This window comes from Ailuropoda melanoleuca, chromosome 1 (assembly GCF_002007445.2).
Source record: "Ailuropoda melanoleuca isolate Jingjing chromosome 1, ASM200744v2, whole genome shotgun sequence".
NCBI lineage: Eukaryota > Metazoa > Chordata > Mammalia > Carnivora > Ursidae > Ailuropoda > Ailuropoda melanoleuca.
In genome coordinates this window covers 61,379,470-61,406,527 of record NC_048218.1, presented here as the reverse complement: position 1 = coordinate 61,406,527, position 27,058 = coordinate 61,379,470, and the positions used below count along the sequence as shown (strand labels likewise).

Sequence of the window (27,058 nt, the reverse complement as noted above, 5' to 3'; positions counted from 1 at the left end):
AGGTGGCTACCGCTTCCCGGCGCCCTGACACGGCGGCTCCCTCCCCCTTCTGTTTAGCTTCCGATATCTGTGCGCGGTTTCACGGCTCCCCGCTTCGTACCTCGATACTCAGCGCTGGAGATGTTCATTTGTAGAGATCCAGATGTATCTTCCTGCGTCTCAGGCTGATTCCGTGGATATTCCTGCTGGTCTGGTACCTATCCAGCTCAACTCAGGGGACCGGCTGAAAAAGGTGTCCCCTACTCCTCCGCCATCTTAACCTCCCCCCTGATTTTTTTATTTCTGAGTTATGTTTCATTGTATAGGTATACCACATTTTGTTTGTCCACTAACCGGTTGATGAATATTTGTATTATTTCTGTTTGGGGGTATGATATTAGCAATGCTACCGTCAACATTTGTAGTCTTTGTGCAACATATGTATTCACTGTATTTGGGTAGATTCCTCAGGGTGAAATTGCGGATTGTTACATTACATTCTCACCAGCAATGAATGAGGATTTTAGTTTCCCGATATCCTTATAAAAACTTGGTTTGTCGTAATGACAGCCCTTCCAGTGCTGTGTAATGGTATCTTATTGTGGTTTTAATATGCAGTTTCCTAATGAATAATAATGTTGAACATCTTTCCATGTGCTTTCCATGTGCTTTTTTGAAATGTTTGTTCCAGTATTTTACCCATTTTAATATTGGATTGTCTTTTCATTATTGAATTGTAATAGTTCTCTATATATTACATATTTGAGTCCTTTATCAGATGTGTGAATTATAACTATTTTTCCCAGCCTGTACCTTGGTTTTTTATTTTCTTAATTAAATCTTTTGAAGCACAGAAATTTTAAAAATTTTAATGAAATCCAAATTTTTAATTGTTTTTTATGATTTATGGTCCTGGTGACTTATCTGAGATTTCTTTTACTAAACCACAGTCACAAATATTTTCTTCTATGTTTATTTCTAGAAATTTTATAGCTTTAGCTGTTATCCTTAGGTCTGTGATACATTTTGATTGATTTTTGCTGTGAGGTAAGCGTCTGAGTTAATTTGTTGCATACTAGTGTCGAATTGTTCCAGCAGCATTTATTGAAAAGACTATTTCCCCCCATTTAGTTGTCTTGTACCTTGGTTGAAAAGCATTTTAATAAAAATATAAGGGTTTATTTCAGAGCTATCTTGATTACTATTGCTTTGTAGCAAGTTCTGAAATCAGATAGTGTGAATTCTCCAAATTTGTTCTTATTTTTCAATATTATTTTGACTATTCTAGTTCTTTGCCTTTCCATGTGTTTTAGAATTAGTTTGTCAATAGCTACAGAAAGATTGCTGGGATTTTGATTGGGATTGCGTTGCCGCTATAGTTCAGGGAGAATGGAATTTACTAATCCATGAACATTGCATATCTGTCCATTTTTGGTCCTATTTGATTCTTTTCATTAACATTTTATAGTTTTTAGTATATAGATCTTACATATATTTTGTTAGATTTATATGTAAACATTTAATTTTAAGTATGCTATTGTAAATAACTCTTTAAAAAATCAATTTCTCATCCCTCCTCACCATTGCAAGTTTTGCTCAAACCCTATCAGTCATCTTCTCTCATGTTGTATTTGAATCTGGCCAAATACCAGCTTCTTACTTTCTTACAAAATAAAGTAAGTAGCTGCTAAAATTTTTCATTTGTGGTTTCTAAGAGATAAAGAGATGAACAATTTATATTATTTTGAGTCAGTGATTGGTCAGTAGTTGTTCAGTAAGACTTATATTTCTAATATTTCGGTCTTATATTTCTAATAATGTAACACACAAACCTTTTCTCAAGAGGTTTGGTCTGTCAGGAAAGGGTGAGCACAAACCCTTTCTTCTTTCCTCTGCAGGTGTCGCAGCTTCCCTGGAAGTCTCCGAAAGTCCTGGGAGTATCCAGGTGGCCCGGGGCCAGACGGCAGTCCTGCCCTGTACCTTCACTACCAGCGCTGCCCTCATTAACCTCAATGTCATTTGGATGGTCATTCCTCTCTCCAATGCTAACCAGCCTGAGCAGGTACTTCTGTTCCATTCCATGCTACCTCTCAAATATTAATCTTTCAGAAGAAGTGGGTAGAAAATCATCCTGAGTAGATATTTGATTTCTAGAGTAAGGTAGCACTTTCCGTGAGCCTATGCTGTTTTAAATCCTACTCCTGTGTTATTTTCAACTATCAGAAGAGATTATCCTCTTTTTAAGAAACTTTTTTTTTTAAACAGCTGTCAAGGGACTCCTGAGAATTTTGTTTGGGAACCTGTAATTTTATCAAAAGGCATTGTTGATAGGAAATACCAAGACAGAGAAAAGCAAAGTATACTTTGACAGGAAGGGACTGACACTGACACAGGTAGATGAGAGTATGTTTTAGAGACCGTGATAATGTTAAGGAAGTAACAGTAGATAGTAGTACTTCATTTATTTGGCTAATTTTGCAAGTGTTTTAAAATAAACACAGTCAGGTATACTAGCCAGCCTCAAAGAGTCTCAAATAAATTAGGGTACATGAAAACAGAAAATACTACCCAATTACAGGCAAAAGATCCATAATTTGTATTAACCATTGTAGAAACGGATGCTCAGAAAATTAATGAATAGTAATCATGATTATACCTTTATTCTCAAAGATAATTTACTACTGTTTTGAAGCTTTTCTACTTTAATAAGCTTATTACTGCCTAAAAATATTTGAAACGCTAAATTTTCTGATACGAATTTGAATATGAATATTTAATAGAAGCTTTTTTTTGTTTCTTCAAACCATAGAATTTATTATAATTAGACTGAGCTTTTGAAATCATTTTATTCAAACTTACTGTTTTAGGAGGCAAAGAAAGACTTGACTATAGTTACCCAAACATTTACAGATAGAGCTAAAATAGAACCAAGTTTCTCATTCTCAGCCCACAAGGCTTTTTGTAACACCATTCTGAGTCCTCTCTCACGAATAGTTAACTTCGGAAATAGAAATTGACAAAAGAAGAGCAATCACGGACCTGCAACTCTTCTTCCCTTTTATGACATTCATTTATATTTAGGCTCTAACTGTGATCTATCATTTTGTCACCTAGTAAGCATGAGAATGGCAGTGCTGATTTTTGAAACTTTTTATTTTGGAATTATTTGAATAAAAATATTTATGGACTGATAGTAAGATTGCATTCAAGATATTTTCTATACTGTGATGAGTTAGACAAGGAAACAGTGTTATTCCAAATTGGGATATGAGATTTAGAATCCCAGAATATACCTCTGCACTGGTGCTCTAGTAAAAAGTGGGTGACAACTGTTAAGATGAGAAATAAAGTTTTCCAATGTTTGGTGCAGTCTTCTATCTACCAGATAGTTATTGTTATGTGCTATGTGTCTAGAAGGGAATGTAGTGGCCTATTTATTTATTTTGCTTTCTTTTTCAGGTCATTCTGTATCAGGGTGGACAGATGTTTGATGGTGCCCCCCGGTTCCATGGTAGGGTAGGATTTACAGGCACCATGCCAGCCACCAATGTCTCTATCTTCATTAATAACACTCAGCTATCAGATACAGGCACCTACCAGTGTTTGGTCAATAACCTTCCAGATAGAGGGGGCAGAAACATTGGGGTCACCGGTCTCACAGTTTTAGGTGAGTAACAGGATGTTCCAGGCACCTTGGCTTTGCTTATGACTCTGCCCATCCTTCTATACTCTCGCTCTGCTCGTGAACTTTGTCTCCTCTCTTTTCTGCCCTGTCTGGACTCTGCTTCTTTCTGCTTTTTACACATAATCTTCCCATCCCTATCTCCACTTCTGGTGGCTGTCTAAACCTTCTTAAATGATTTGTTCAGAAGGCGGAGAAGGGTGGTGTAAAATACAGTCACAAGTGTCCTCTTACTTTTCTCCAGCAATTAGGGGATAGGACTTACTGTGGAGAGCAACAACTTAAATCAAGAATAATTTATTTTGAGTACAAAGCAGAAGTTTCAGCACATGTGAGAAGAAAATGATTACTTCATGTCTATGTAACACTGAGTAGTTCTCGGCTTAATGCCTCATGTCCTGGTATAATTTCAATAATACCCCCTTTTACTCTCAAAAGTCTAATAAGAATGATAAGTTATGTGATCAGTTTGGCCCTAATACTGAGACCACACAGATTTATGGCCTTTTTCAGGGTGGCATAGACAATGAACAATAAAGCTTAGATTAAAATGTTGATCTCTTGTCTCGAAAGGATACTTCTTCCATTATATGGTATAGTTAGACTATCTCATACTAAATTAAGTCCATTCTAAACATGTTTCATTTCTCACTTCTGCTGCCTCTGAAATAACGCACTGCCTCCTAAACCCATACTTGTGGTAGAAGCGGCTAAATTCAGTTCATTTGGGAAGACCTAGGAAGTAGTTAGAGAAAGCTGATGCTCTTGATTGTCCTCCATCCTATTCGCGTCTCAGAATCTACCGCCTTATTCCTTGGCACACTCTCGCCCTTCCCTTTCCCTTCCGTTGTTGAGCTACTTGAGAATATCAGTACTGCGGCTTTTTGCCATTTTCCCTCTTGGTGACAGTGCGCTTGGTATATTGTCAGTATGCTTGGTATATTGGTATAATACTGCCTTGGTACCTTGTTTTCCTAGTCTTCAAGCAAAATAAGAAAACTAAGGACCAGGTTGGAGATTTCTATCCTAGAAATACTGTAATATGTTTAAAATTATAGAATTTTTAATTATATTATTTATATATATAATATATATTTTATATTTATATTATATAGAATTTTTAATTATACAGAGATTATTGTTAAATATGGAGTTTTAAAAATACATGAGTACTGATTACAGAGTACTAATGGAATTTCAATGTTTTTCTGATGTTTATACCTCTAAGGTAAATGTCTTCCCACATTATCTATGTTTACTTTTTCAATTTTTAAAGGAAGAAAAAAAAGTTTTAATTTAGCTTATAGTTAATGCTACATTCAAAGAATTATTTTGGGTTTCCTTCACAGCATCATGGTGGCAATGTCGAAGACAGTACCAGAAGAGATTGGTTTACTCCCTCACAGCAATAGGATTCTCTGAGATTTTTCACTTTTCCTACCTTATACCCTTTCATCGTTCTCTCTGCCCCCACCCACTTCCTTTCCTGGTTCCTCTGTCTACTGCACTTACCTTTTATGCATTCATACATTCATTTTTGAAAGGTTGAACACATTTATTGAAAAGTCATTAGCATTACAAGTATAGCATTAAACTTCATTTCCTATATACCCCAGCATGAGACTCCAAGCCCTGGGCTTAGTTGATATTTTTATTTACTTGCATTCTTACTACAAAGCACCGCCTTCTTCCTTTAGTGCTCTTTTTGGATAATTTTTTATTTCGTGTCCTTTGTGTCCTTATCTGCCTTAAGATGTCCACTGCATTATGACCAAGTAATAGACATACTTGAACCTTACTCTAACTTCCCCGACAGTAAAGCAGAATTTAGTATAAATTAGGCCTGTCTGGTTTTTGTTTGTAAAGTAACAAAGAATCTTGTGCAGAGAGTAGCTGTCGGGGTCAGTGGTTGCTCTTCCTTGAAATATCTTTTCTACAAGTGGCTTCTTTTAGTAATTAAAAATATTTTTAAATTGTGGTAAAAGACACATAACATGAAACTTGCCATCTTGGCCAGTTTTTAAGTGGGCAGTTCTGAGTGTTAGGCACATTCACATTGCCGTGCAGCCAATCTGCAGAACTCTTTTCATCTTGCAAAGCTAAAACTCTGTGCTTATTAAACAATGTTTCCTTCTCCTACCAGCCATGGGTAACCACTTTCCTATTTTCTGTTTCTATGGATTTGACTATTCTAGGTGCCTCATAGAAGTAGAATCATTCTCTGTCTTTTTATGACTGCCTTATTTCACTTAGCACAATGTTCTCAAGGTTTGTCCATGCTGTAGCCTGGGTTTGAATTCCCTTCCTTTTCAAGGCTGAATAATATTTCGTAGTATGTCCGTACCACATTTGTGTGTCCATTCATCCACCCACAGATACCTGGGCTGTTTCCATCCTTTAGCTACTGTGAATAATGGCGCTGTGTACATGGGCGTACTCACTAATGTCTCTAAAGGCAGTCTGTGGACATGAAGGACCTTAACATTCTTCTTTAGAGGAAGGAGAGTGAAACCAAGACCATAAGATTCCTTGAAAATATGAGGAAAGGGTGTAGCTCCTTTGACATGTTTGTCCCCTGCCAAGCCCAGTGAGTAGTGTCTGCTTAGCTGCGGGCTTCACTCAGGAGGGAGTCTTCTGGTACGTGTCCTACCAACATTGTTATCTGCTGTTCGGTGCACTGAATTTTGATGTCTCCTCCATCATCAATTGGCTTATAATAAATGCGTACTTTATTCCTTACTCTTCCTATTGTAGTTCCCCCTTCTGCCCCACACTGCCAAATCCAAGGATCCCAGGATATCGGCAGCGATGTCATCCTGCTCTGTAGCTCAGAGGAAGGCATCCCTCGGCCAACTTACCTTTGGGAGAAGTTAGACAATACCCTCAAACTACCTCCAACAGCCACTCAGGGTATGTACAGTGTTGCTTTACCCATTTAATCAGTTACCATGCAAAATTCAAATTCTAGGACTCATGAAGTAATTAATTTTAATAGATTTTGAAAAATAACACACTGTATTTGTGACTGCTGAAAAAGCTATCTGGATCATTTTGCATTTTCAACTTTAAAGAGAATAAAACATTTTCTTTCTCATGTGCTGTCTTTATGTATCTCGTCCAGTGATAACTATATATGGAAATTCCATTCCATTCCAGTGAAGATTTAAAATAGCTAAATGGTAGCTTCTTGATATTGTTAACTGTAAGAGAATCTTTGAAGTTTATAACTGAGAAGCACTTCCTTCTTGAGGCACAGCTGTCTATTTTAGTATGAGAAACATCACCATGATCATGAGGGGGTCAATCATCCTGTTTTCAGCCTCAAGTCTAATTAGAGGAAGAAGATGAGAAAGAGAACAGGAAAAGGCCTCAAATCATGGAGGAACCAGGAGTTGATCACACCAAACAGGTAAAGATGGAGGAGGCGTGAGTGTCATCGATGTAAATCCAATGATATAAATTGGATAATAAAGGAAACACTCTAGAAAATTTGAGGAAAAATGATAAAATAGAATGAGGGAAAATTATAGAATTAATGTAAAATCTTCTATTTCAAGAAAATAAAATTTAGCAGCCTTGAGTGCTGCATCATCGGTAATACAGGGTATGTTTCTTGTAGCATTCTCAGGGCAGGTATACAAATCTTAAATTAAAGAGCTGGCAGTTACTGAAGTGGCCCCAAACTACCTGAATTATGCCTGATAAGCTTGAATCGTATTGGTGGTCTATGGAAACTCAAAGTCCTAACTTGTGGGTAAAGGTATCATGTGAAAGAACTAGGACCACCAGCCCTGTAAGAGCCTGTAAGTTTCCTGTAAGAATCCCAACAGAAATATTAATGGACCTTTCCATCATTTTTTAATTTACTCAGTCCAAAATTAATTATTTTAAAAACCTTCCCAGTGACAGGGGCATAATAACTTCTGGCTTACTCTGATAATGATAACTGCAATACCGTAGTTCCCCATGGATTGCTAAATTGCTAAATGTTTCAGGCACACTGTGGGGTAAATAGCTTTTTTTGTGGACTAACTTGTTAATCTCACTATTTACATGTAAATAGCATGTTTAATCTAGCTCTTGGGTTGAAATCCTGAAAACCATATTTAAATTCCAGATTTTTCCAGTATCTATTTCGGCGACAGTTTACCTCTCTGGGCCTGTGTTGCCTTTTTTTAAAAGAAGGGGATTAAATAATCATTTCCAAGTTCTTTGTATCAGCACTAAGATTCTATGATTTATATTAAAAACATTTCTGTGAAATATTGGGCTGAGTTTGGAATTACAAGTGGATGCTTAAAAGTGGTTGTATGTAAGTTGAGAAATACGCTGTAGAAAGGGCCTATCACACTTCTTTGTCTCTAAATAAATGTATCAGTCAAGTTTTTTGGTATCTTCTTTGCAACTTAAATATTTTTTAGTACTTTAGATATGAAAGTGAACTTGAATGCTAACAAAGAAAATGTTTGGCTTTTGTAATTCAAACTCTGGATTAGTTATCAGAATTACTTTGAATAACTTCATTTATCATAATAATGCACATTAAGTCAATCAGATTTTTTATTTAAATTTACCTCTTGGTACTGATATTAATAAAATAGATCTCAAAATAGTATATAATCCCAAAATAACTTATATTTTAAAAACACTTTACTAATATGTTTGCAGTTGTTTAATATAAACTCAAGATGCATTCTCTGAGAAAAGAATATTTGGCACCAGGAGGGCACTCTAGAAGTCCAAATTAGTGACAGGGGCATAATACTTGAGGATTAGAATTGTCTTTGTGTTTAGGGGCTAGCCTGAAGGAGCTCCTTCTGGCCAAATCTGGGACAATTTGAAAATTAAAATAAATACATAATCTATTGAATAAAATGAAAATCCCTGAATCCTTGCTGATATGCATAGATACATGGGAGAGAAGGAGAAGCATTTTCTTTTCTTTTCTTTCTTTTTTTTTTTTTTTAAAGATTTTATTTATTTATTCGACAGAGATAGAGACAGCCAGCGAGAGAGGGAACACAAGCAGGGGAAGTGGGAGAGGAAGAAGCAGGCTCATAGCAGAGGAGCCTGATGTGGGGCTCGATCCCATGACGCCGGGATCACACCCTGAGCCGAAGGCAGATGTTTAACCGCTGAGCCACCCAGGCGCCCCAGGAGAAGCATTTTCTTAGAGTAGAATGCCAACTCATGTTTGTAGAAGGAACAGTGGAGTTTGAAGATCACCATTGATGTCAAAAGTTTGATGGCAAACAAGATACTTACATAGTTCCAAATTGTGCCCCTACTTATTTCTTATTAATTATAAGATGACTTTATGGTGGAGAGACCTGGTTGATGCCACTTTAACCGAGTGATCAAAGTGAACATTACCAATGCTGTTAAAAACTGATGTCCTGTGCCGACTAATGTATGTATGCCTTGAGGAGGACACAGCATCATTTCTGTGGTATTCTTGTCACACACACATATAATCCGAATCCAGTCATGAGGAAGCATCAAATAGAAGTGAAGACAAAGCTGTTCCAGACTGAAAGAGACTAAGGAGTTAAGGAATACAATGCAGAATCCTGGATTAGAATCTGGACGGGAAGAAACAGCCGTAAAGGACATTACCAGCACAGTTGATGGAATCTGAGTATAAACTGTAGATTGGATAATACTCTTGTATTGACGTTAAATTTCTTCACTTTGAACGTGTGCTGTGATTATGTAAACAATGTTTTTGTTCTTAGGAAATACAAAGTACTTAGTGTAGCCTGTGCTTCTAAGGTCTGTACAACTGGCCCAGGTGTCATTAAGTGTCTGGGCTTGTGTCATGGTGCACAACCCCTGCCTCAGTGGTTCTCAACCCAGACGATTTCATCTGGCAATATTTGGAGACATTTTTGGTTATCACAACTGACACAAGAGGATGCCCCTGGCACCTAGTGGCTAGGGGCGCCACCCCAATAAAGAATTATCTGGCGCATGGGGCATCTGGGTGGCTCAATTAGGTAAGCATCCAACTCTGGATTTCAGCTCAGGTCATGATCTCAGGGGTTGTGGGATCGAGTCCCACTTCAGGCTCCATGCTCAGTGCAGAGTCTGCTTGTCCCTCTCCGTCTGCTCTTCCCTCACCGCCCCCACCCATCCCGACTTGTTCTCTCTTTCTCAAATAAAATCTTAAAAGAGAATTGTCTGGCCCCAAATGCCAATGAGTGAATGATATTACTATATTTTCTAATGTTAAATGTCCTCGCATTTCTGGAATAAAATCTATATGATTATGATTATTTTTAATAAACTGCACCATTTGGTATGCTAACATTTTAATAGAATTTTTGCATTTATGATCGTAAGTGAGAATGGCCTATGATTTTTTTTCTGTCTTCCATTGCTCTGGTTCAATTTTAGTATCAGATTATATAGGGGTCTCATAAAATGAGTTAGGCAGTTTTCCCTCTTTTTGTATACTCTGAAATAGTATGAATATGATGGAGATTATTTGATGATTTTGTAAATTTGTCTATAAAAGCTTTGCCTTGCTGTTACGTTTTGTTGGTAGATTTTTGACTACTGATTGTTTTTCTGGTGATATAAGTTTACTTAGATTTTCTGTATCTTCTCTACTTTTTTTTTTCTAAGATTTTATTTATTTGAGAGAAAGAGAGAGAGAGTGTGCACACGAGCGGGGGTGGGAAGGGCAGAGGGAGAGGGAGAAGCAGACTCCCCACTGGACAGGGAGCCCCATGTGGGGCTCGATCCCAGGACACTGAGATCATGACCTTAACTGAAGGCAGACACTTAACCAGCTGAGCCATCCAGGCACCCCTCTTCTCTATTTTTCTAGAAAACATCTTTTTTTGTCTGAGTTTATACATATTGGCATCAAGTTGTTCATACGTTCTTGCTATGAAATCAGGAGAGCGTATTTAAGAGTGCTGCAGGTTCTGAAGTCAGGGGTGATGATTTGGAATCCTGGCTCCAGGGATGACTGGTCATGTGACCTTGTGCCTTAGTTTTCTTACATGTAAAATGGACACAATAACAGTATTTGCCTCACAGAGGTAGGATAAAGATTACATGAAAACACATGTAAAACTTTTAGAACAGCATCTGGCATGAATAACCACTTAATAAATACTAACGTTTGTATTATCATTAGTATTATTATTCCCTTGTGTATTTTCAAACGCTACTATATTCCCTTTTTCATAATTATTTATGTTTTTTCATCTTTATTTTTGGATCAGTCTTGTTAAATCAAGCTTTTGATTTTATCCTTTTGTATACTGATACTAATTTCTGTTTTTCATTTGTTCATCAACCAATATATGTTAGGTACCTACTAGGTTCCAGACACTGTTCTAGCTGCTGGAGATACAGTGAGAACAGAACAGAAATGCTTCTTTCCTTGATAGAACTTACTTTCTAGTGGGTGGAGATTGAATATAATGCATCAGTAAATTGCAGTTTATTACCATGTGACGCCTTCTATGGGGAAAACGTGACGCCTTCTATGGGGAAAACATGGAGGAAGGTAAAATGGATTCGTTGGGGCGTGAGTTGCTGCAATGTTGAATAAAGTGCTTAGGGTAAATCTCACCAAGATGCCGATACTCTAAAAATAATGTAAAAATGATGAAAGAATGAGCTTTCTGATTATGGGGGCTGGAGAGTATTTCAGGCAGAGAGAATAACCATCTGAAGGCCCTGAGGCCAGAGTGTGCCTGGTGTTTTGGATGAACAGCAGAGAGACCAGTGTGTTTGGAGTGGAGCAAGTGAGACAGAGGAAAGTAAGAGCTATGCTGTCCAGTAACAGGTGCTAGGATGGAGAGGTACAGGCACACCTCACAGATATTGTGGGTGTAGTTGCAGACCACCATAATAAGGCGAATATCACGGTAAAGCGGGTCAAGTGAATTCTTTGGTTTCCCAGTGTATGTAAAAGTTATGTTTGCACTACACTGTAGTCTGTCAGGTGTGCAGTAGCATTATGTCTAAAAAAACAGTGTACGTACCTTAATTTAAAAGTACTTTATTTCTTAAATATACTGACCATCATCTGAGCTTTCAGTGAGTTACAGTCATTTTACTGGTGGAAGGTCTTGGCTCCTTCCAAGATGGCTGCTGACTGATGAGGGTGGTGGTTGTTGAGGGTTAGTGTGGTTGTGGCAGTTTCTCACAATAAGACAACAATGAAGTTAGCCACATTGATCCACTCTTCCTTTCATGAATGGTGTCTCTGTAGCGTGTGATGCTCTTTGATAGTGTTTTACCCACAGTAGAGCTTCCTTCAAAATTGGAGTCAGTCCTCTCAAACCCTGCCACTGTTTTATCGTGTAAGTTTATGTCATATTATGAGTCCTTTGTCATTGTTTCAACACTCTTCATAGCATCTTCACCACGAGTAGATTCTGTCTCAAGAAATCACTCTCTTTGCTCGTCCATAAGAAGTAGCTGCTCATCCTTTAAGAGTTCTGTCATGAGATTGCTGCAATCCAGTCGCATCTTCAGGCTCCACTTCTAATTCTACTTCTCTTGCTATTTCCCTCACAACATCTGCACTTACTTACTCCACTGGGGTCTTGAACCCTCAAAGTCACCCATGAGTGTTGGACTCAACTTCTTTTAAACTCCTGTTAAGCTATTTGACCTCTTCCTCTGAATCATGAATGTTTTTAATGGCATCTAGAATGGTGAGTCCTTTCTGGACTCAGATCCATCAGAGGAATCACTACCTATGGCAGCAGTAGCCTTATGAAATGTATTTCTTAAATACATTTAGACTTGAAAGTCTAAATTGCTCCTTAATCCATGGGTGGCGGAATGGATGTTGTATCAGACACAGAAACAACATCAGCCATGTTGTCCATGTCCATCAGAGCTCTTGGATGACCAGATACATTGTCAATGAACAGTGATATTTTGAAAGGAATCTTGTGTTTTGTTTTTTTTTTCTCCTGAGCAGTAGGTCTCAACAGTAGGCTTAAAATATTCAGTAAACCATGTTGTAAACAGATGTGAAGTCATCTAGGCTTTGTGGTTCCCATTATAGAGCACAGACATGGTAGATCTAGCATAATTCCTAAGGGCCCTAGGATTTTCAGAATGGTAAATGAGCATTGGTTTCAACTTAAAGTCACCAGCTGCATTAGCCCCTAACCAAAGAGGCAGCCTGTCCTTTGAGGTTTTCAAGCCAGGCATTGACTTCTCTTCTCTGGCTGTGAAAGTCCTAAATGCCATCGTCTTCCAACAGAAGGCTGTGTTGTCCACACTGAAAATCTGTTGTTTAGTGTAGCCACTGTCATGGATTATGTGAGCTAGATCTTCTGGAGAACTTGCTGCATGTCTCCATCAGCACCTGCTGCTTCTCCTTGCATCTTCGTGTTACAGAGACTGCTTCTTCCCTTAAACCTCATGAACCCACCTCTGCTGTCTTCCAGCTTTTCTTCTGCAGCTTCCTCACCTGTCTTAGCCTTCCTAAATTGAAGAGTTAGAGCCCTGCTCCAGATTAGGCTTTGGCTTAATGGAATGTTGTTGCTGGTTTGATCTTCTGTGCAGAACACTGAAACTTTCTCAGTATCAACAATAAAGCTGTTTCATTTTCTTTTCACTCGTGTTCACTGGAGTAGCACTTCTAATTTCCCCACAAGAGTTTTCCCTTTGCATTCACAACTTGGCCAACTGTTTGGTACAAGAGGCCTAACTTTTGATCTGTCTCGGCTTTCAACATGCCTTCCTCACTAAGCTTAATCATCTCTAGCTTTTGATTTAAAGTAGAGACATGTGACTCTTCCTTTTACTTGAACACTTAGAAGTCGTTGTAGGGTTATTAATTAGCCTGTCTCAGGGAAGAGGGAGACCCAGGGTGGGGGAGAGAGATGGGAGAATTGCCAGTTGCTGGAGCAGTCAGCGCACATACAACATTTGTCCATTAAGTTTGCTGTCTTATATGGGTGCATTTTGTGGCACCCCCAATTACAAAAGTAGCATCAAAGATCACCATAACCAATGTAATAATAATGAAAAAGTTTGAAATATTGTGAGAATTACCACAAGGTGACACAGAGACAGAAAATGAGCAGGTGCTCTTGGAGAATGGTACCGATAGACTTGTTCAACCCAAGGTTGCCACAAACCATCTGTTTGTAAAAAATTCAGTTATCTGTGAAGTACAATAAAACAAGGTATGGCTGTATATATAATGGGAAACTTGTTAATTGTATTGTTCAAATATTCTGTATCTTTACCAATATTTTATCTGTTTCAGTTATTATTTTATGAGAGAGGTGTGTTTAAAAACCACATAGGATTGTATATTTGTCAATTTGTCCTTGCAGTTATGCCGATTTTTTTTAACACACCCTTAGTATGTGTCATTACCTGTTCACAAGGTGTTATATCTCCCTGATTTTCTATGCTTAATATGCATTTTTGCCTTATTTTAATTGTTATTAAAATTCCTACAGTAGGTTTCTTTGGTTAATTCTTGCTGCCATGTTTCTGTTTTATGGTTCATATACTTTCAGGTTTCTGTGTTTCAAGTTTAGGTGTGTTGTTTGTAAGCAGCATGTGTTTGGATTTAATTTGGTTTCCAGTCTACAGTCTGAGAGCCTTTGTTCTTTAATTGATTGGATCCATTTATATTAATTGTGATAATGGACAGGTCGATTAATTTCTAATATTTTATCTTTTTTATCTACCAAGCTTTTTCTTTTACCCTTTCTCCATACTGTCTACTGATTATTTCAGTTTTTTTAAATCATGCCTTTATCCTTCATTGTTCCTAAGGAATCCTCTGTTGCCCTCATCCTTTCATAATTTAATGCAGTGAAGAGAGGTGATTAACTCTCTCACTTCCTACTTGCTTGAGAACTCTGTAGAACTTAGTATGCAGAACTTAGATGGAGCAGAAGAGTGTCTCAAACATCACTGTAGTCTAACACCGTCATGTTACCAGGGTGAAGCCTGAGGCCCAGAGAGGATACCAAGTTTGTCCAGGGTCTACATAGAAAGCACTTCCATTCTTTTGCCACATTTGAAGCCTCAGGAATCTTGATTCTCTTTGGATTACCACTGCTGATTCTTTTCCCAGTGAGTGTTTCCATAATTCTTTCATGGGGAGTAAAAAATTCTCACCCACTTCAGATGCTGAATAAATAGGTATATATTTCCTCCTTATCAAGATGTTATTCTGACCGAAGGCAAATTTTTCCTCTTTGTTTTTGCCCTCTGACATAAAGAAGCAAGTCCTGTGCAATGTTCAGTCCTCCTTCTTTAAAAATTAAATACCAGCAATTGTCACAACTATATTGATTTGTTTATACAGTTGTCCATTCTTTGACCATATGTATGTCTGTGTGTATGTACACACACAGACACAACCCTTATTCTGTGTAACTACTTCAGGGTAGGGTGTTTGGGAAAGTAGAGAAATAGGAACATAGAGTCGTATCTTTATTCTAGAGCTCACTGTCTAATGGGGAGACAGAGATAGAGAGGTAATTTTAGTATTACTGAAATCAGATGCTATAAAAATGTTTACTGTTAACCTTTATTCTCCCCCGAAGAGTCTAGGAAGAACTTTATAGGGAAAGAGTTTCCTGAACAGAAAAGGATCTTAAAAGATAAGTACAAGTTTTACCAGGTAAAAGGAGATATTGATAGTAGAAAGAGTCATGCATGCAAAATCTTGCAAATATAAAAGTTTGATGCTTTTCAGTGAAAATCTATGAAGCTGACATAAAGATTCATGAAGGTTTGGTGAGGGAGGAGGTCGGAAAGTTCAGGTCCAGATTGTGAAAGGCATTGTGTAGCATTCAGGGAGTTTGGAAATTGTCTTTGAGACTGTGGGTATTCCCAGGCATTTCTGCAGTAAGAAAAGATATCCAGATCTGCATTTTAGAAACAGCTGCAGCAGTCAGGTTGTGAGATTGATAGCCTGGTAATAGATGGGAGACTTTGATAATAGCTCCATGATGAAAGGAAAAGGACTGGAACTAAGGCCCTTGTGATAGGAATGGTGAAGGGATGGGGAGGTGTGGGGGTTGGAATTCAGGAGAGACTGAAGACAAAAGTCAAAAAGACATGGGGCTCAGAGAAGAGTCAGAGTTAACTCAGATTTCTGTCTTAGGCCCACTGAATGAATAACAACTGTGTTAACTCAGAGAAGGACTACTTAGAGATGTGCTTAAGGAAGGCAGTGAGTGAGTTAGTGGTCCTCCGGGGGCCGAAATAATAACAGGTAACATTTCTTGAGGACTAAGCACCATTCTTCTTTGAGAATTAAAGCTTAAGAGACAACATGGAGACATACTGATTTAAAAGAATCCACTGATGTCAAATTAAAAGCAAGAACACTCGGAGTCAACATTTCTGGGAACCTGGACAGAAGTGAGTAGGAGAGAAGTAGTCACGATCTAATCGGTCTTGCTTGTAGCTGTTGCCATGTTGTAAGTGTGTAGTTGTGCCCCAATCTGTTGCTAATGGTGAGTCACTCCAGCAAATAAATATTAATAAGTTTATACACATAGTATATTTTATACACATACTGTGTGAGCAGTATTCTGGGAAATAACGAGTTTTAAAAGCAAAAGAAGTCCTTAGTTTGGTAATTTTGATGTGTGATTCTATGTGATGTTGTTTGGTAATTTTGATGTGTGATTCTATGTGATGTTGTTTGGTAATTTTGATGTGTGATTCTATGTGATGTTGTTAATACTGGGGGTTCCAAATATTACATTATTCAGATATTTCCCAGTAATATTTGTCTTTGTTTTCAGTGTTTGAATATTTGCTGTAGACTTCAGTTCTTTGTAAATACTTCCATAGCAGAAATGCAAAGAGAAGATGGGAATGTTGGTTTGGAAATACACTGATATGAAATCAGAAATGAATTCAAAGTCTGAATTGGCAATAGCAGTATCTGTTTCAGTGGCAAAGCCAAAGCAGAGCAAACAGACAAAATATTTTCATCATTTAATAAATTAAAAGAAGAGCTAATAGGAAGCACATATCCTAGTGTGTGCCCCAAAGATACTTTGGATACTCACTTAATGGGGACAGATTCTTCCCCTGTCCTTTCTTCATCTACATCTTAATTCAGCAAATATCAACACAAAAATGAAATAAAATTTTCTATGTCTGGAAAATTTGGCATGAAAAAAGATCAAGATTATTGGATAGTACACTTAATGCTACATTGTGTTTTAAAATTTTCTTGTAGAATGACAGTTTAAATATTAAGTATTTGTGATATTATCTTTGAATTTTTAAATAGATTTTAATTTGGCATTTATTTTGTGATATTTTCCCCCTTTTTACTATGTTTTAATTATCAAATGTATCCAGGTTGAGATCACTTTTTACATAGTATTGAAATACATAATTTTGTAATAATAATTGGTTCAAATAACAATAAAACATGTATTCATTATTTTTTTCTTGCAGGATACTTCTGAAACTTTTATATAGGAAATGACTATATTATTATGGCCACTCATTATTCCAAAGTACATAAATCAGATAAAAGTATAGAATAATTCATGATTTAGGAATTCCTGTCTCTCAGCCTCAGATCCTGAGTATTAATATCTCCAACATTTTCTCAATTTCTTGACTGATTTTTCGTATGATTGAGAAAAATATGTTTTCCAAGTGATGCCGGGGTGGAATTCCTACATGGAAGCTTTACCAGGCACTAGACCATGCCTGTTGCATGCATTACCACAATTCATCCTCACAGCAACCCATAACATGGAGGTTAGGTTGGTAGCTCTGTGTCATACATTAGGAAATCAGCTGCTAGGTGGTTGGGCAGATTCCAGCCTAGGCTGTCTAAGCATCGAGCACATGCTCTTAGTCTGTGCACCATCTCCAAGGCACTCAGAAATATGGTTCTGGGCCTAAGGAAAAAGGATGGGCATGGAAATGGACACTTACATTTATTCCCCTATAATTCTGAAGGGCATCCTAGGCCAGCTGCATAGTTTGTGTGGGATCCAGGGTGGCTGGGAACTCACAGTGGTCTGTGATGTCATGTGTGCTCTCCAACTGTGGTTCCGCACAGTTGAACTTCACCTGTCCTTAAAAGAAAGAAGGTCATAAGAACATTTGTTTTCTAACTTCAACCAATTACTACTGCCCCAGAGCAGGCCAAGTGAAGTGACAGATTGAGTTGAAGAATTAGTCTTTTTCACTTGAGAAAGGGCCCTGTGCTTATGGGTGGAAGCAGGCCGGTGCTCGCTAAGGAGGGGCCCCAGTCTGCTCTTGCCTTGACTACACACACAGCCCTGTCCCGCTTCTGGCTAATACTCTCCTACCCATGGGCCTCCGCCCCTGGTTACGCTCGGAGTGAGCTCTAGAGTGCTATGGCAGCCTCAGTGAGGAAGACTTTGATCTATTGATCTGTGTGTGCTGTGTTGATAGAGATAAAACAAAGAACAGTGACTTCACCTTTTAAAAATAACCTTTTAAAGCAAGAATCTTTAAAGTTTACCTCTTTCTGCATGCCAGAATGCCGCTTCATTCAGCTGTTAGAAGTTTCCCAAATTAACTCTGTGAAAATGTCAACAGCATTACTGGTTTGGTGTGAGCTGATCAAATTCCTGGAATTTCAGGGCTTGGGAAACAGCACCATGGTGTTCGGGGTTGTGGGGCTTGTTACCCAGAGATTATGGTTTTCTCAAGTGGTGACATCTGTAATGTATTGAAGATGGAGTTGGGCAGATGGCTTAGTTTTATACTAGCAGCGGTGTAACATTCATGGGTAGGAGACATCCTGCAGATGCACCCTATAGAGTATTGTGGTTTAAAATGCCCTACTAGAAAATGAAGCGTATGTATGGTGCCCCTAAGCTTTGGACATGGAGAGACCTGATTTTATAGATTGCTGCTGCTTCTGTACTGTGTAATCTTGAACAAATTGTGTAGCCTCTCTGAGCTTTTCATCTTTGAAAAGTAGGGAATATAAAACCTAGGATTTTTTTTTTTAGTTTTTTATTTGAATTCCAGTATAGTTAACATACAGTATTTTATTAATTTCAGGTGTACAATATAGTGATTCAACAATTCCACACATCACCCTATGTGCCAGGTATATTCTAAGGGTGATGATGCAGTGATGAACAATACAAACCTAGCCCCCCTCCCCTTTTTTGAGAGAGAGAGAGAGAGCAGGGGAGAGGCAGAGGGAGGGGGAGAGAGAGAATCTCAAGCAGACTCCCCACTGATCACAGACGCTGATGCGGGGCTTGATCTCACCACCCTGAGATCATGACCTGAGCCGAAATCAAGAGTCAAAAGCTCAACTGACTGAGCCACCCAGGCACTGCCCCCTCCTTCTTTTAATGAGACAAGTAGGGAGGAAATGACACCAAATGGGGCTAAGTGCCAGCACTAGAGATTACATGGTGCTGAAGAGCACATAGGAGGGGCACTTCATGAAGGCTTGGGAGAGCAAATTGAAAACGCAGGAGGAGAAAACAGTATCCTCCCTGGCTGGCCCAGCTCTTGAGGGAATTCACTGAAAGGCTCTCACACATTGGTAGCCCTCAGAGTTGTTTGTTAAGGAAAAGGAAATAATACACAAGTGCAAACAAAGTAACCACCAAATATATTGACTTGGTGTGTCCACTACAATTCAAATGTCCAAATTCTTCAAGTGTCATGTTCTGAATGAGTAAGATACCCATCTAATGTGGATTTGACCCTTTAAATGTTCCTATTAGGGGCTCCTGGGTGGTTCAGTCGGTTAAGCATCTGCCTTCAGCTCAGGTGGTAATCCTGGGATCCTGGGATCAAGTCCTGTGTCCGGCTCCCTGCTCTGTGAGAAGCCTGCTTCTCCCTCTGCCTCTATGCCTCTCTCTCTCTATGCCTTTCATGAATAAATAAATAAAATTTTTAAAAAGAAAAAAATAAACGTTCTCATTAAAAAACAAAAACAAAGGCAAGAAAAAGATGTCCTTTCCTTGGCTTTTTTATTTAAGTATATTCCAGAAAGGTGCTCAATACATGTTTATTTCTTAAATGACTTAACCAATCAATGCATGCAGTTCTATGGTTAGGTCTGCTTTTGCTGACCTATCTTCTCTTCTTCTGCCTTTGCTCTAGATAGAAATGAAGATTGCCAGCAGAAACAAGATAATGTTAGTCTCATGTAAAAATAGCCCAGGGTAGGGGGAGCTCCAGGTGTTGCCCTGGGAACACATGGACTTGGTGCCAGAAATGTGCCATCAGGACACTTTCTGCTTCTAAATTTGCAGTTATTTTGAGTGGTTGAGATGACTGGTTGCATTATGTTTTGCCTAAGGGAGGCAGGGAAGCCTAGAACTTGGATGTAAGACAGCCCGCTGTCTGATTCCTGTTTTGTGTGACTAGCTGTGTAATCTTATTACTCAAAGCCACAGTCTCCTTTCCTGTTCAGTGGGATGAATAATAATACCTCATAGCATCATTGTAAAGATTAAGATAATACTGTAAAAGCTTAACCAATGCTTGGCACATAGTAATAGCAACTATTATTCTTAGTTTTTTTAATTATTACTGTAATTTGCATTTTATTTATAAGGAATAAATAATCATTGCTAATGTTGATGAATTAGTAAAATATGATCAGCTGAAACATTTCTGGGTAATATCAATGTGGTGATCTTGAAAATGCACTGCTTCTACTGTGGGGAACACAACTGACAGCCCCAGCTGCGTCCTCCAGAATCTAGGATTGCTTTCCACCCAGACCAGGTTTCACCGGGGCTGCTCCCAACTAGTGACTGGGCACAGAGGGTCTGCGAATGCAGTCCTATTCCTGCAAGGTGTGGGACTCCTTTACCAGGTGAATTTAGCTCAGGGCCTCCCCAGCAGCCTGACGGAGACTTCCCTAACGTGATGCTGCAATCGGAGATGCTCCCTGCCTGGCCCTCCTTCCTTGCCTCTCCCCTTCACAGCATCCAGACCTACATTGCAGTCGGAGGCTCTCCCACACTCCCAAGCTTCCTCTACCCATTTCCTGTACTAGAATTTTTCCCACTAAACCTTTGGTTCATCTTGGTGTCTGTTCGTGGAGGATCTGGATTTAGTTACAATAGTTGTTGGAAGGAACAATCGACACCCTTGAACACAGAGTGTATGTTTTCTCCATCAAGGATGGAGTGAACATTACTGTAATGAGTTTAGCTTCCATCTTTATGTTATCACATCTCCTCAGAATTGAAATTTGGTGTTACCGATCATAAATTCTCTAGGGCAGGCCTTAGCCACTGTTTCCTCAGGGAAGGGCTACTCACATTTAGGACCTCAGACGAATCGGCAGATTAAGTTGTAAGATTGCACTTATTCAGGACAGTCCTCCATGTCTCCAGGTCTTTAATGTGATGGGATTTTAATCTTTTCATGAACCAAAAAAATCTCTTTGGCAAAGGCTATGGATGGCTCTTCAATGCTTATTTTATAGTTTCCTGCTGATTTCTTTGGTTTTCTTATTTTTTTCCCCTCACTGCTCACTTGATTATGATTTTTGTGACAGACCAGATCCAGGGGACTGTCACCATCCGGAACATCAGTGCTCTGTCTTCAGGCCTGTACCAGTGCGTGGCTTCAAATGCCATCGGAACCAGCACCTGTCTGTTGGATCTCCAGGTTATTTCGCGTAAGTATCTAAAATTCTGACGTGGACTCTGGGTCTGGAACACCAAGATCTTTGTTAAGCCAAGGAATGAAGAGTTTCTCTTCATTGTTTTTAGGTTGTTTGAAGATTAAATAGAAATTCTCTTAGTTTTATCAATTATTGAAATGTTCTATAATTTATTAGTATACTTTTCAGCCTCAGCAATATGATCTCTTCTTTATGACAGAATGTCTTTTTCCTCAGGATCATTAGAATCAAGTCAGTCGCTTGTCTTCAAGTGATTGCATAGCACTATAGACATTATAAAAACTTGTAATGATGTCATGGCTATGGCAAGACCTTCTTTAATTTTCTCCGAATCCCTTTGTATCTGCTTAATTGTTAGGTGGTCAGGTCATAAAAAAGCAGTGCAGAAATTTTCTCTTTATTTGAGAATCCTGGGTTATTTGAACTCCACTTACAAAAAGTAGTGATGTGGTTGGGCTGAGGTGGTCATGGTCCCACTGACTGCTAGGCTTCCTCTGGGCAGATCAGACAGGTGAGATGCTTTGGCCTGTTCTTCTCTGAGTGTTCCTCTACTAACATGGTGAGTCCCGTAATGGTCATTCATTCAGCAAGTGTCTGAGAGCCTACTGTGTGTTAGTCCCAGCCACTGAGGACACAGATAGTTAACCGAAGTTTAATTTTAGAGGGATGCAACACTTTAGGCAATTTTGTGCATTTTAAGAAGATTCTGTGGTAAACTTACATATTTATGAAGTTGCATGAGTGTATGCTATTTCTCTTTCTCTCTCTCTCTTTTTTTTGTTCTTTAAATCTACCTTAAATATATTTTGCAGCCCAGCCCAGGAGCATTGGACTAATAGCTGGAGCCATTGGCACTGGTGCAGTTATTATCATTTTTTGCATTGCACTAATTTTAGGGGCATTCTTTTACTGGAGAAGCAAAAATAAAGAGGAGGAGGAAGAAGAAATTCCTAATGAAATAAGGTTTGTGTGTCAGACAATTTGTCCTACGTGGCCAGTGTCTGTATTTCTATTTATTTTGGCAGCTAAGATTTCTTTGCTAAGCCAATGGCTGTGATGGCCAAGACAGTTAAAGTGGCCAAGTCATATTTTCTTGTATAAGATATTGCTTTTCCTCATGATACTGTTCAGCTTTATTTACTGGATCATGAAAGGGGAAGAGGGTCCAATATGTGTTCAATATGTGCCCAGAGGAGGACACACATGAAGAATTCCTTCACCTTCCATAGTTCCAAAATAGGTGGGGTGAAGGTGGCTGCCAGAGTAGAGAAGTTAGTTTAGGAAATGTGTTTGACATTGGCATTTATGATAGAAGCCAGAAGGAACACCCCAAGAGCATACCTGTACCCATGTTGTACACAGCTAGGCCAAAGCAGTCTGGCTTGATGTGAGAGACAGTTCAGTCAAGGATATGAACATCTTCAGAAAACAATGTGAAAGTCATCTTTAAAGAAAAGCGACTCTTGGCATATTGTGGGAATAGGGGAGTTCAAGCTATGTCTCACATTGCACCACATTATATCCTTGTTGAAAATGCTTTAATGACTCCAGTCTACTTAGCGTGATCCACACAGCCCTTCAGGATCAGACCTCCCTCTGCTTCCCTGGTCCTCTCTCACCACTTCCATGGTCACTGGTGTTCCATTCTGTTCCTTAGCCTCTCATGCCTCAGGGTCTTTGCCTACGCCTCCACCCTCTTCCAGCACCAAACTCCTTTCCTTTTCATTTATCTCTTTGGTAAATTCCTTGATCTGATCCGAGGCTAGTCCAGGCATCACCTCCTCACAGAAGTTGACTCTAGTCCCTGTCCGACCTTTCAGACTTGGAGATGTTCTTGCATTGACTGGCACTCTCGTTTGACCATACGCTTTTGGGGTATAGGAGCTGTGGGCTTTTTTGTTTTTTTGTTTTTTTTAACATGAAACATCTAGTAGAATGCCTGTTACCCAATAAATGTTGAATGAATTAGTTAACATCTTATGTTAAATTAGTGACTTATCCTAGCCTCTTATAATTCTTTACACAAGCTCAGTGGCTTTCTTCAAGGTCTATTTTCCTACTTAGGCAAAAAAAATGTTACACAAACACACACACACACATATATACACACACACACACATTTTTTTCAGTTATTTTGGAAAGTATAGTCTGAGAGATTTGACATTACTTTTTCTGCCCTTGGCTATTGAGAAGCTGAGGGAGCATTTTTCTTAAGCATTGTCTCAAAGGGAATGAGTGTCAGAGCTGAGGCCACCAGGGCTGGTGTGTTTGCTTTCGTGATACAATGGCCTGTTCTGAGGGTGTGTATCTCACAGACATACTGGCCTTAGCAGAAGAGGAAAGAGTCCTGGGCAGGAGGGTAGGGTGCCGTTCAAGTAAATCCTGACGACAACTTTATTTTTATCCCTTTTCAGAGAGGATGATCTTCCACCTAAATGTTCTTCTTCTGCCAAAGCATTTCACACCGAGATATCCTCCTCAGAGAACAACACACTGACCTCTTCCAATACCTACAACAGTCAATACTGGAGCAACAATCCGAAAGTTCCCAGGAACACGGAGTTGTTCAACCACTTCAGTGACCTGCGCCAGTCTTTCTCTCTCCACTCAGGCAATGCCAACATCCCGTCCATCTATGCTAACGGGACCCACCTGGTCCCAGCTCCGCATAAGACTCTAGTAGTGACAGCCAACAGAGGGTCATCCCCGCAGGTCGTGTCCAGGAGCAATGGCTCAGTCAGCAGGAAGCCTCGGCCTCAACACACACACTCGTACACTGTCAGCCAAGCAACACTAGAGAGAATTGGTGCTGTCCCTGTGATGGTGCCAGCCCAGAGTCGGGCCGGGTCCCTGGTATAGTACCTGAGCGGATAGAGTATTCGGAAAAGAATCAGTGGAGTGCCTCATGCAGGGGGAGGGTGCGGTGAGCAAGTGCTGGGAAAGACACAGTTTCCTTGTAAGGATACTAGTAAAATGCATGAAGGAAAAGGCAATGCTGTTATGTGGCCAGTGAAATTTGTGAAATGAACTGGAATTCTTCATCTTGAAGACTCATTTCCCCACCACAGATGTCCCAGCCTTCTATTCCAAAAACTGGATCTCAAAGATGTGCCAAGCCAAGGAAAAAATGTAAGAGCAGAATAGCACTTAAAACCCAAACTGCAGTCCAGATGGGTCTGTTCTTTAATTCATGCCTAATTTAATAATTTTTCAAGAGACTGAAGTGCCAGATGAAGTTTAAATAATGAATTATTTAAAAACATAGTTGTCTTTAGAAAAAATAATAAGCAACCCTGGGATCATCACAGTTCCCTCTTTATCTAGAGGGCTTAATGGCATGAATGGTTCATACTGGTCCCAACGGGGCTGGCTCTTGTATTATAGAATCAAAACTTTTTTTACACAAAATTCGGTAAGAAATGGGGGAAAACAAAAGAAACTTCTCTGAGAAGCCCCTTTCTATTTATTTATTTATGTCTTCCTAAACCATGAATTTCACATTTGGAATATTGCTATCTTGACAGATTCTTGCCTGTCTGTGTTTTTCTAGGGTCTGTTCTGGGTCCATGGCAATTACCATTCATTATTTCCTGGAAAAATACTTTTTTAAAAGAAAACTTGGTTTTTAAAAAAAATACATGAAAAGGCATAGGGCTAGGAAAGAAAAGACTATTACTAATAGCGCATCCAATGTGTGTTTGTGGAGCCCTGTGGGAGGCCCATCGCGAGAGAGAGCTGGGTTGTGTGGGCTGCACAGGGTGCAGGAAGGCAGGTGGGAGGGACTGGAGCCTTCCTGGCAGCCTCAGAGCAGGGCTGGCCAGGGCTCCCTTGCTGTCACACCGGGTTACCCTTAATGAGGGCAGCACCTGATGCCTTTTGCACTGAGGGAGATAACTCCTTGTTTGACAAGTCGAGGTTAGTAGGTTGTTACAGGGAGGGCAGGAGTTGTTCTGTTGTTGTTTCCAAAATAATTATTTTTGCAAAAGAGATAAGATTAAGACAAAAGGGGTGCCTTCAGGTATGCTTCTGGGAGGGTCTGCCCTATGTTTGTCACAGCTCAGGGTTGCAGTTTTGCCCAAATGCATTTGACACCACTGTAAAGAGACTCCTTCTGTGATTAATTACCTGGCTTGGCTGGCCTTGGAGTTCACCAGATAATTTACAAACTCCCCACTCTTGTTTTGTGCTGTGTGGATCTGGGCATGCTTGTACTGGGGACTATCTCGCCTTAATCTCACTTCAAGCAGCACAGAAATGATTTCGTCCCAGAATCATTCTCTGAATTATTTATGAGGCCGACCTCGTGGTTCGATAAGAGCATCGTTTCTTTCCCAATGTTGTCTCTCACTCCCTCTTAGCACCATGCCTTTTGCCCCCTTTTCCTGCACGCGTAGTTGTCACAGGGAGCGGCTTCCTGATTCTCAGACCCATTTGCATAAACGGAAGCCAGCAGCTGCTGTGTACACAGTTTTCCGGGAGGGCTCAGCTCTGAACCTAACCATGGCAGCCATTTCGATGTTGATGAAGTGCTTGAATTTACGTTAGCATTACTTATTTTTTCCCTGTGATGGTTCTTGACTTTGTAAAAATTTAAATAAATGAATGTCTATACTTTTTATAAAGAAGAGTGAAAATACCATGACAGAAAAGATACTATCAGATGTTAAGAAAGCATTTATCTTGCATTTCTTTATTCTTTCTAATTATCTAAAATTCAATAAAAGTTTATTCATATAAAAACAAGCTGTCGTTTTCATACATTAATGAATTTATGAGTTTATATTTGGTGTTCTTTTTAATGTTACAAGACTTTTCCATTCTGTTAAATAGTATGCATAGTAATTTTAATGAGCAAATAGTACTCTGGAAATTACTTTACCTTGCTGTTCTTGTTAGAGATTTGAGTCCATTTCTCATGTGTATGACTGAAGATGTAATGACCTTTTCATACATTGAACGATTTTCCTGTTTTCCAGTGTGAAGTTCATGATGCAAGGTCCATGACTGCTTTTTTTCCACTCTCTCACCTAGCACAGTGCCTAATATAGGTATTGAGTAGATGAATGATGATTTCTAAGCTAAAGTCGCCACGTTCTGGTTCAGAAAGTTCTGATCATGATTGCAGCTCTTGGTATATACTGGATCATTCCTTTGTTTTTAACTTTTTTTTTTTTTTTGAGAGAGAGAGAGTGCATGCGCATATGAGTGGTATGAGTGGGGAGGGGCAGGGGTGGGAGAGGGAGAGAGAGAATCCCAATGCAGGGCTCAATCCCACAACCCTGAGATCATGACCTGAGCCGAAATCAAGTCTGATGCTTAACCAACTGAGCCACCCAGGTGCCCCTGTTTTAACTTTTTATTTTGAGATCATTTATATATTTATATCCTGTTATAAGAAATAATAGAGACTCCCATATACTCTTCACCTAATTTTTCCAAATGGAAATTTTTCCAAACATCTTGCATAACTGTTATACAGTATCGCAAATTGACATGGATACAGTACATCAACCTTACTCATATTTCAACAGTTGTACATGCACTCATGTGTGTGCAGTGCATGCATTTAGTTACATGCAAGTGGATCATGTGTAGATTGATGTGACTACCACTCCAGTCATGGTGCAGGATCCCTTGTTCTACCCTTTTACAGTCACAGCCACTTCCCTCCTCCCCAAGTCCCTAATCTCTAATTTGTTTTCTATCTTTATAATTTTGCCCGAGAATGGTATTTAAATGGAATCAGGCAGTATGTAACATTG

At 39.2% G+C, this 27,058-nt stretch overlaps 1 protein-coding gene across 2 annotated transcripts in view; it reads left to right on the top strand.

The window, feature by feature from the left end:
* Positions 1 to 26,007, top strand: part of IGSF11 (immunoglobulin superfamily member 11) — a 140,466-nt gene extending 114,459 nt beyond the window's left edge. The window contains exons 2-7 of one of the 2 annotated variants that reach the window (XM_019795316.2): positions 1,878 to 2,041; positions 3,439 to 3,646; positions 6,416 to 6,571; positions 21,168 to 21,290; positions 22,193 to 22,259; positions 23,711 to 26,007. In XM_019795316.2, coding sequence (XP_019650875.1) covers positions 1,878 to 2,041; positions 3,439 to 3,646; positions 6,416 to 6,571; positions 21,168 to 21,290; positions 22,193 to 22,259; positions 23,711 to 24,155 — 1,163 coding nt within the window. In that variant the 3' untranslated portion in view covers positions 24,156 to 26,007. Of the gene's footprint in view, positions 1 to 1,877; positions 2,042 to 3,438; positions 3,647 to 6,415; positions 6,572 to 21,167; positions 21,291 to 22,108; positions 22,260 to 23,710 lie in introns of both variants that reach the window. The other variant, XM_019795315.2, reaches the window with a different exon arrangement.
* Positions 26,008 to 27,058: the final 1,051 nt, after the last annotated feature.